General features: G+C 33.3%; 1 protein-coding gene across 2 annotated transcripts in view; it reads right to left on the reverse strand.

Annotated features, from left to right (window-relative positions):
• Nucleotides 1–83: 83 nt before the first annotated feature.
• LOC119670763 (alanine--glyoxylate aminotransferase 2, mitochondrial-like) overlaps nucleotides 84–11,235 on the reverse strand; it is a 14,724-nt gene continuing 3,572 nt past the window's right edge. The window contains exons 2-5 of one of the 2 annotated variants that reach the window (XM_038081165.1): nucleotides 4,142–4,463; nucleotides 3,384–4,081; nucleotides 2,923–3,305; nucleotides 84–329 (exon numbers count right to left, since the gene is read on the reverse strand). In XM_038081165.1, coding sequence (XP_037937093.1) covers nucleotides 183–329; nucleotides 2,923–3,305; nucleotides 3,384–4,081; nucleotides 4,142–4,463 — 1,550 coding nt within the window. In that variant the 3' untranslated portion in view covers nucleotides 84–182. Of the gene's footprint in view, nucleotides 330–2,486; nucleotides 2,789–2,922; nucleotides 3,306–3,383; nucleotides 4,082–4,141; nucleotides 4,464–11,235 lie in introns of those variants that run through there. The other variant, XM_038081166.1, reaches the window with a different exon arrangement.

An 11,235-nucleotide genomic window follows, 5' to 3' on the forward strand; every position in this document is an offset into this window, starting at 1 on the left:
AACATTACTATTATAAATCTGTTTATTGACATAGTTTTATTCTAATACATACAATATACGATCTTATGATATATTAATGAAAATTAGCTCAATAAAATTTTATTTATTAAATATAATAACAAAAATATTTTTTGTACTTATCAGGAATGTAGTCCGTTACTTATAGCAAAATTATTATTGGTTTATGTAGAATTAAAAGACTGAGCACTCACACTTCTCCAACTACGTTTAGGTTTTCTGTAATATTGCTTGAATACTTCACTTAATGTATATAGAACAAAGTCAATGTTTTTCGTTGTGATACAAAGTGGTGGCTTGAAAATCATCGACTGTAATATCATCAAACAATAATAAAAAATTATATACGGAAAAAAATAAACAATCAATTTAAGGTTATAGAATACAGAGCTTTGAATCGGAACTTAACCGTAAATCGACAACCGAAAACAACCAATATTCTTGCTGGACCAAGACCGATATATATTTTTAATTTTTATTAAACCGGAACAAAAAAAGTACCTATTCTAAGCTCTGATTAAATAGAATAAACAAAAATTATTTTTATTGTTTTTTATGTTACTAATAAAATTAAAAAATTAAAAAAAAAACCTATTAAGTAAAAATATAAACCTTAAAACAAATCAACTTATGTGGTAGGAAATACTATTATACACTAAAAGCATTTTAGTAACATAATATAAATGTTCATTAAATTTGTTAATGTTGTATTTGAGTACGTTCTCTCACATGGATGCCCTTTCTTACAGCACGTATATCATTCTTACTCTTATATAAATTATTTAAAATTTGCATCTGTGCAAACTTAAGGGTATTATCGCTTTTTATCATGGAATCCGTACGTTTTCAATATGATACAATATTAAAATCATTTATAATATATTAATACATTTCTGCTCAATGTATAATATAATGAAATTACTTTATATACCTTAACTTTAATAGAGCAATAAAAATAATGCTATAATCTAGCATTATTGTTTTTAAAAAAATGTGATGCAATCCCCATTACAAAATTATGGTTTGTGATGCTGAAGAAGTACATAGTTCTAAGCAATGATTACAATACTTCATACCGATATCAGCACTTAGGAAAATATATTAGAGATTTAGTAAAATTAATCTTGATATATTAGAATTTCTGCTGTATACGAGTTTCGACTATCTGATATCCTGCAATATACGCGTTTAAACTATGTGAAATGCTTAATACTTCCAGAATCTATAAATAGCCGGATCTATGTTTCGAAATCGTCATTCATTTATACAAACGACCAAACGCTATTGACAGTTCTTCTCATACTACCTTAACAACAATATCGATACTTCCAACACTTACTCACTTCTAAGTGCTTATAATCGATTCAATTTTATCTCTAATGTATATAAAAATATAAGAGGCATAAAAAGTATTTCACTTGCTATCAATAAATAGCTAGTTCTAGCTCATAGAATATACTGCATTGTACTGCATCATGCAACACACTACTGCTTTTACTAAGTAACGAACAATTTTAGTGTTTTTAGCAAGCAGCTTTTGTATGAAATCTGTATGTATATATGTTATATATAATTCCAGACCTATTCTGTTAACTTTATAAACTTGTCAAACATTGACACTTGTCAAAATTGACTGCTGTAAAGGTTTTGGTATTCTGTGACATAAATAAAAAGCTATTTTCCCTGTTAGTTGTCAATACAACAAATGCTGTTGACAACTATAAAAATATGCTCTTTTTAAGCATTTTTTATTATTTGCATGCATGACAAATATTCTTAACTAAAATATACGCTCTTTACAAGCATATTTTTTATTATTTGAATGCATGAAAAATGCTTTTGACAACTTAAAATATATGCTATTTACAAGCATTTTTTACGAACAGTTACGAACAGTTTTCTATACAAAAATTTGTCAAGATGTGTCCAGAATACCAAAAAGCTTTCTGCTTTATAAAAATCAAAAATTTTATTAAAGAATTTGACAAATCTGTCAAGTGCACAGAATAAGTCCATTCATATATATATATATACATGATGTAATTATGAAATAATCTAGATAGATTAAATTAAAGGCCTTAGTTTATGGATTTGTTCGTTCAATAGCACTACGTTGGTGGCAGCTATAATGTGAATGAAATGATCTTTAACTAAATATATGCATACCTAAACTAACATATAGAAGGATTTTATTTAAGATCATCTAATACTAATTAAGAAATAAGAATTATTTGAGAAATGAATGAGATTTTTGGAGAATTTTGGAATAAGTATATACATCAGTCAGCGATCGACGAGATCGAATGACTCTATTATATCACTTATTTTTTAATATCGCACTAATTTCAGTTTTTTGATCTTGAATTAAAACAAGACCAATAAAGTAGTATTTTATTTATTACAAAATATTTTACATATGTGAATACATTTTAATTTTCTATAGAAAGGATAAAATATATGGACAAAAATAAATGTTAATAATCACTAAAAAAATAAATGCAACTGATTTTGTACACAGTTTCGTAAAAGCAAAAATACTTCACAGTCAATAAATTAAATTTGATAAGAAATTCTTTAGATAGTATAATTTTGAAATAAATGTCTCAAGCCTTTACATCCAACAGGAATCAATCTATTCATGCAAACATGCATATCATGCTCTTGTTTATCGCTTCTTGTTTAAAAATTCCGAGATAGCGCTCGAGAGTACGTCTATTCCAAACTTTACATCTGATTTATTAATGCACATGGGGGGCTTAATACGTAACACCTGTAATTTCAAGGAAATTGAATTAAAATATCATGCAATGTTAAGATAATTATACAATGCTAATCTACTACTGTAAGTAAACTACTGTGCACTAAACTTAAGATTACATGATAGGAATTTAAAAAAAAACTTACATTGCCATGCAAACCGCCTTTTCCATATAGTACACCCATATCCTTGCAAGTTTCCCATATCTCCATAACATGTGGTGCACTGAGCGGAGTTTTAGTCTTACGATCTGCAACCAATTCAACACCAATCATTAAACCCTTTCCGCGCACATCACCAATAATTTCGTATTGGTCTTTAAGTTGGGCCAGACTTTTCAAGAAGTATGTGCCAACATCGAGGGAATTTTGTTGTAGACCTTCATCTTTAATAACATCCAAAACTGCGATGCCAACAGCACTAGCCATTGGGTTGCCACCGTAAGTATTGAAATGCAAAGCTTTGCTCAGTGATTCCGCAATTTTCGGTGTGGTAACAACAGCAGCCATGGGGAAGCCATTTCCAATTCCTTTTTGTTATTTATGTTAAAATCGGTTTGTTATTAATTTTTACTTTAAAAATAAATATGTATGGTATATTAACTTGCCTTTTGCCATAGTTACAATATCTGGTATAATTCCATGTCCTTCAAAGCCCCAGAAATGCTCACCAGTACGTCCAAATCCAGTTTGAACTTCATCTGATACAAATAAACCGCCATTAGCACGTATCAGTTCTGCAGCTTTTTTAATGTAACCCTTCGGGAATTGCACTGTGCCACCAACACCTTGAATTGATTCCGCAAACATAGCAGCTACTTTACCACGTGGCAATGAATACTTGAATGTCTCTTCCAATTCATTGTAATAGTGATCTGTGGCGACACATCCAGTTTCTTTATTACAAGCGCAGCTACGATCAGTTTGTACGGGGGAATCGCGGCAAGCTGATCCACCCCATATGCCTAAATACGGATCGGGCTGCATGACATGCAAGATTCCACTATTAACACCAGCTAATGGAAAGCGCCAAGTGGAGTGGGCAGTCAAACCCATCGTATACGGTGACATACCATGATAGGAATTACGTAATGTGATGATATCATTATTTCCAGTGTGCATGCGTGCTATAAGCATAGCTAGGTCATTAGCTTCAGAGCCGGAATTCACAAAACAAGCACATTTCAAATCACCGGGAAGTTTATCAGTCAAACGCTTTGCGTATTCATGTATCTTAGGATGCATATAAATATTGGTAGTGTGCCAGAGCGTGTTTATTTGTTCTTCTAGCGCTTTGTTGACTTTACTAAATTTTCACAATCAGTTATTTTCTTACAATGAAAATTTATTATTTAAAAATACTTACGGATGACAATGACCAACTGACACCGTAACAATGCCCCCGAACATATCCAAGTAACGACGTCCTTCGTGATCGAACAACCATTGCATGTGACCAGAGTGTATAAGCAAAGGTTTCTTGTAGTAGGCAGCTAAGTTAGGTGTTAGATTATTTTTTCGTAGATCCTTGATATTTTCATAGCTCGGTCCTGTGTATTGTGGTGGTTTGAAATCACAATGGGGCATCTCATTTTGCACAACCGGCATAACAGCAGGGGAAACCTTGGAGTGTAGCGTCGAGCTGAACCTTTTTGACTTGCCATGATGTGAGAAACGTGCACTGTAGGCTAAAAATTGTTTTGTGTTGAGATTTAATTTCCGCAATGTATGTAATAATATATAAAAGTAATCTTTCATAATCTAATCTAAAAATGAATATATTATGCTTTGCTAACTCAACAAATAAACAAAACACTTATGGAATAGATGAAAAAATATTATAAGTGCAAATTATTTTATTTTTTATTCAATACTCTTACAAAACCTATTAGAAATGCATTAGTTAAAATCCTATATGGGTAAATCCTAACGAAAAAAATGACTAAATATATTATTAAATAAATGTATCAATACAGTTTCACAATTTACTTAGGTATATGACCATAATCAATAATGATGTTGCTGCTTTGAACTTTTTGAACTCAAACTTTAATTCTATTCTATTTTAGTATTTAAATTCTACTATAGATTAGATAGATTTTATTTAAAACATAGGTTGTTTTTTTCTCAATTGCAAAAGACGTACTGAAATTTAAATTTCCTGAAAGAGTAATAACATTTTTTATATTCCTAGTTTGGGTTCCCAGGCATTCTAATATAGTAGGAAATGAGCGCGCAAATAAGCATGCTAGACTAGGCGCCTTTAACAGATACCCCTATTTTAAACCCTGCCGTTGTCAGCTACAGTCGGATTGGTTTAAGTCGATTTATTAACATTTTTTGCAACACTAAAATAGTAAGCGGGTCCGTCAGGTCAAGAGGTATATTGCCAATATATTCCAAATGCAGAACTTCTGATTTGACACACAGAAATAATTCAGAGATATCTAACTTAATATCTGTCTTTACAGGGCAGTGGACCATAGGACAGCATGGAGCTAGACTTGGCCTACCCTGTAGCATCTCCTGCAATGCATGTCTACCACCTCTCGAAGAAAGGACACCAGAGCACCTGTTGTGTCTATGTCCCTGCTTGGCCAGAACTAGGCTTAGCTTTTTTGAGGCCCCTTCTTTAACACGCTCAGCGATATCTTCAGTATTAGCATTGGTCACACTCTCGCCTTTATAAATGCTGCTGGCTGGTTCTAGTTCGACCTTCTTCTACTCATTATTACGAGGAATTGTGGATTCAAATGGCTTTCTTAGGTTATTGAGAAAAAATAGTTCCTCCCTCCACTTCAACAAACTAACTATATTCCTTTGAAGTTGAATAATATATTTAGTGAAGAAGTTGAAATAAAGTTAATGTAAAACCATCTACTAGAGGATGGAAGGGGAATGTAAGATATATAATTATACTTTCAGTTAAAAAATATACATGATGTAGAACAGAATTGAAAGGCATGCCCATATTTATTTTAGTTTTATGTATCGTTTTAATTTAAAAAATATCTTTACAATTTTTATCACTCTAACTGCCAAAAAATTATTGTTGTTCCTCTCGAATGTAATGAAATTCTATAATTCTTATTATGAGTCTATTATTAACCACCGTATAATTAAGCTGACCGAGGTTAGGAAACCCCAGTAGCGGATCGCTACTTGCTTTTTCTACTGCGTTTCTTTCGCAAGAATACACTATTCTTCAAGTATTCATTTCATTCGAAATCTATTCCACAATAGCAAAAAGAAATGAAATTTTAAGAGTGTTTAAGTAATTCAAAAAATACTTGATGCGTACGATCAAGCCACCGCACAATTCGTGAATGCATCTCAAATGCTTAAATGTGATTAATCCTGTTTAAAAAACTTTAACTACGCCTCTGGTCAACATTACAAACCTACTAAACGCTATTCTAAACATTAAGATTAGACCGAATTGGTCATAGAAAGTTTGATACTGGAAAGAGCATGTGACGTCGGATTTTTAAATGGAAGAGTGCGTATGCAAATGCGAAGAATTTTATATATTCTCGCGATGTTTATAAATGCAATTGAATACTAAATTGCCTCAATTGAAAGTACAAAAACTTTAATGCAAATTTATGGAACTAATTAAAGAAAAGATCGTTGAAATTTCGCATTCAGTTTACGATTAAAATAGATTTAATTGCTTGATCGAGACTACTTTCGCTACATAAACAAATTCACTTATCATGGTAATTAACTTCAAATCAATGTTTTGTAGTTTGATTTCAGATATAATATACATCGCCTGTTTTAATAATAAAAAAATAAATGTTTACTATATTTTATTTCCACTTCAAATATTTTAATCTTTATTTAGGTGTGTCTCAGTACCTATAGTATTGTACTATGATTTTTTGTTACCATGACCATTGCTCTTATTTACGAATCTATACATATATATGTGATAAATATATAAACACAATAGTATATAATATTTTTTTTATATATAATACATAGATAAGATGATTAAACGTACGAAAGCCGGGCCACCTGTGCGTATTTTTATCAAATTTAGCTTTATAATTATTGCCTGTCGGTTCGTATGGAGCAACTGTGATAAGAAATTGTTTACTTATGGAGCGGATGCTTAATTATTATATGTATGGGGTCTTTTTAGTTCACTTGCTAATAAAATTTTATGTTTGTTTAAAATTTAATAATTAGAAATAGATGTTTATACTTAAAAAGGACACACAACCATTTTCAATATTTATTCAAGCAGGGTTAGGATGAAGGGTTGCTATTCATACAAACAACAGTTATGCTTGGAGACAATTATTGTCCATTGATATGCCCTTAAAGTTTCCAAAAAGAACCGAATTGTACTAACTTTAGTCTCTAATATAGCTTCTTGAGTTATCCTTATAAAATCAGTTGCTGTTCTAAATGAATCAAAGAAGATGTCAAGTCACTAAAAAGACGGTCTCCTGCATATTGGAGCCAAATCGTCTACAGCCTCGGGCTGAGATATAGAAAAAAAAGTGGGTGATCTAAGTCTTATATTACATATATCCACACATTTTTAAATTCGTCTAAGTAAGTTGGCATTAAACACATTGCCAAAAAGGGATCGTTAATGAGAATGAAATATATGATATGCTTTAAACTAAGAGGTATTAACTTTTCGTATGTATTAATGAAATCAAGTTAAGAGTTCTGTTGCACATTTTTAAAAAGTATATAAAGCATAAAAATGGTCTTTAAGTAAACTTTTCCTATTAAAATACACTATTTTTCAAGCATATGAAAGACCACAAAACCATTAGACCTTCTTTTCAATAACATTTATGTAGTGCTGGTATATTCATTCATTTCTTTTCCTCAATACGGAAATATTCTCATTGTAAATTTGAAGGAAATATTCTCATTTTTGTAATACTTAAACACTGAATGTGAACACTTTATAGACGTTAAAGTAGAATCTATGGATAAAGATAACAAGAGGATGGGCTATATTTCTTTTGACAACACTACTGACCCGAATTATTGTAATGCAACTAAAAAAAATTTTTGGGTCATTAGTTTCTGACATTATTAAATTAATTTCTATATTTGAAAAAATAGTATTCTACTGATAGCAGGAAGATACTGCCTTCTAATATACAATAATTATAATCCAGTTACAGATTATAAGTGCTCTTAATGTGGAAGCTACATATGTAGACTGTTTATAGCTTCTTCTATGCTTATCTCCACTTGGTGGATCTACTCCTTGAAGTAGTTTCTAAAATAAATTAAAGTAGAAAACCATAGTTTTATAACTCAAAAAAAAAGAAGTAAATAACAAAGTAATAGCGTAAAGAACATCTTTCATTAGTTGGGTCTTCAATTAGTGACTAAAAGAACAAATTTTTGACAAATTTTTTATTGAAGCTATATTCTATTTCAAGAAGCTTGGAGAATGTTTAAAAAAAAATGTAACGGATAACCCAGATAAAGTTGATGAAATAATTTTTTTAGTTGGGTATTTTTACTGCTAACCAATAGAAGTTTGTTGCCAAAAATATGTAATCCAGAGATATTGAAAGGTATGTCGTTTTCGATTGGTAAATTTGGGGTTACTTTTTTAAACGAGATTCACTTTTAGTGCAATTTTCATTTTCATTTGGTAAATCTGTAAATAAATAACTCTTCAGATTAATGTATAACACTTGAGATTAATTTATAACACTCTAGATATTTTGTCAGAGCAGAAAGATCACTCTAAAATTAACAGCTGTTTTATGTGTGAACAAATAAATTGTGTTTTGATTCGATATATGTATTTTTGAAATATATAAATATCTACTAGGTTAGGTTAGGTTAGGTTATACCGGTGATCCCTAGTGGATCCACTTAGGCCTATTGGCCCATTGTGATGCCGTATATAAATACTAAAAGAAAGTAAGAGAAACCTCAGGGTTTAAAACCACCTAGAACCTTTTGCGAAGCATAAAATGCTATTTAAAGCCCGATCCTGTAACTGGTCCAGGTCCTCAAGGAAGGGGGCCCCTAGAGTACTAAATCGCCAACGTGCAAGAGCTGGACAAAAACACAACAGATGAGATGCGCTCTCATCGTCCTCCCAACAGCTACGACAGATTTGGTTGAAAGGAAGACCTAGTCTTCTAGCATGGTTCCCTAGCTTACAGTGCCCTGTAATCAACCCTACCAGAAGACCAATGTCCTTGCGGGACATCTCAATGAGAGTTTTCGATTTTCTTTTATCGGAAAGTGGCCAGATTGCATACAGATGTCTACATATCGTTGAGTCTTCCCATCTTTTATTAAAAGTATTAGCGCAGAAAGAACTCAATATCAATTTACATGATGTTAGCGATATGCCCAGATAATCTAGGTGCTCCGAGTATGGTTCTGAAGCACCCTTTCTGGCTAACTCGTCTGCTTTGCAATTTCCGAAAATATCCCTATGACCGGGAACCCAGATTAGAGAAATATTGAGCTGCGTCGACATTTCGTTTAGAGATGTGTAGCAGTCAAGAACCGTCCTAGATGTAAATTGGACCGAACTCAAGTACTTTAATGCAGCTTGACTGTCTGATAGTATGTATATATTCCTGCCAAATATATCATCTAAATTCAAACAAGCTATAGCTTCCCTGATGGCGAGCACTTCCGCCTGAAAGACACTATAATGATCTGGAAGCCTAAAGAAGGAAGATTTGTTCAATTCCTCTGAGAAAACTCCACTACCTACACCACTACTTGTTTTGGATCCGTCAGTGAAGATGGTTACGCCCTCATCTAAGAAGGGGCCACCTGACGTCCATACCTCTCTAGATGGAAACACGACATCAAATTTCCTGTCAAAGTTGAGAGTGGGTGTGATGTAATCAACGTTTTTAGGAGTAAAATTGAAAAGATTTAGAATGGAGGCATGACCATAGTCACTGTCTCTCCATTGTGAGGTAGCTTTTAGTCTTAAAGCAGATGAAGCTGCCATTTGTTTACTAATAATATCCATTGGCAGTAACTGAAGCATCAAATCTAGTGCAATGGATGGTGTGGTGCATAGCGCCCCGCTAATACAGAGTTCAGCTCTACGCTGAATCCTGTTAAGTACTGAGCAGTACGAAGATTTATCAAGAGCTGTCCACCATACCGTAATACCATACATCAATATGGGCCTAATAACAGCTATATATAGCCATTGGGTGATGCGAGGTTGAAGACCCCACTTCTTACCAATAGCTTTCTGACATAGAAGAAGCGCAACATTGGCTTTTCTTGCACGCTCTAGAGTGTTTTTCTTCCAAGTGAGTTTCCTGTCGAAAACTATACCTAAAAATTTGGCTTCCTCCTTCACATGTATCACAGAACCTCGTAGAGAGGGTGGAGAAAGATTCGGGACCGTATGTTTTCTTGTGAAAACTACGATTTCAGTTTTATTGGGATTCACCCCAAGGCCACATTTTTGTGTCCAATTGTTTAGGATATTAAGACCATTTTGTAGAATATCCCTAAGAGTGGTAGTATATTTTCCGGTGACTGTTATCGCAATATCATCCGCATATGCAATAGTTTCGCATCCCTCCGCCTTCAGTTGTATTAGCAGTTCATTCACCACTATGTTCCAAAGGAGAGGGGAGAGTACTCCTCCTTGGGGGTACCTCTATTTACCCTTCTGCGTGCCGTTGATGAGCCCATCGTTGCTTCAATGAGTCTGCCAGTTAGCAGCTGATTTATAAAGCCAATGAGCGCATCATCAACACCCAGACGCGAGATCGCGCTTACTATTGCACTCGGGAGTATATTGTTAAAGGCCCCTTCAATATCTACAAAAGCAACCACACAAAATTCTTTGAGTTTTATGGATTTTTCTATTCTGTAAGTGAGGGAGTGGAGAGCTGTCTCTGTAGATTTTCCCTTAGTGTAGGCATGCTGTGAGGGGGACCACTGGTTGGGGCTTACAGCACGCCTTACTTCTACGTCTATTATTCTTTCAAGAGCCTTCAACATGAAAGAGGAGAGGCTTATAGGACGGAGTTCATTGGGGTTATGGTGCGAGGTTTTACCAGCTTTGGGTATAAAAACTACTCTAACCTCCCTCCATTTAATCGGGACATAGTTAAATAAGAAACAATGTCTAAAAATTGCCAAAAGCCGGTTGTGTATTAACTCCCACGAATTCTGAAGCTCAATTGAATGAATACCATCCGGTCCTGGTGATTTGTAGGGTTTAAAACTAAAAATAGCCCATTTGACGATCTGCAGGTTAACCTTAATAGAGTTAACCGGTGAGAGATTAAGGCACTCTGAGGATGCAGCTACCGAAGTAAAGATCCCGGAAAGTGAGTATCTAGTAGTAATTGTAAAGATTCGCTACTATTATTGCACCATGTCCCGTCAGATTTTTTGAGTAACTCTGGGACAGATGGATTTTTGGATAAGATTTTACGCAGTCTAGAGGTTTCAGAATTGCTATTTATT

This window comes from Teleopsis dalmanni, chromosome 1, assembly GCF_002237135.1.
Source record: "Teleopsis dalmanni isolate 2A chromosome 1, ASM223713v2, whole genome shotgun sequence".
In the NCBI taxonomy this organism is placed as follows: domain Eukaryota; kingdom Metazoa; phylum Arthropoda; class Insecta; order Diptera; family Diopsidae; genus Teleopsis; species Teleopsis dalmanni.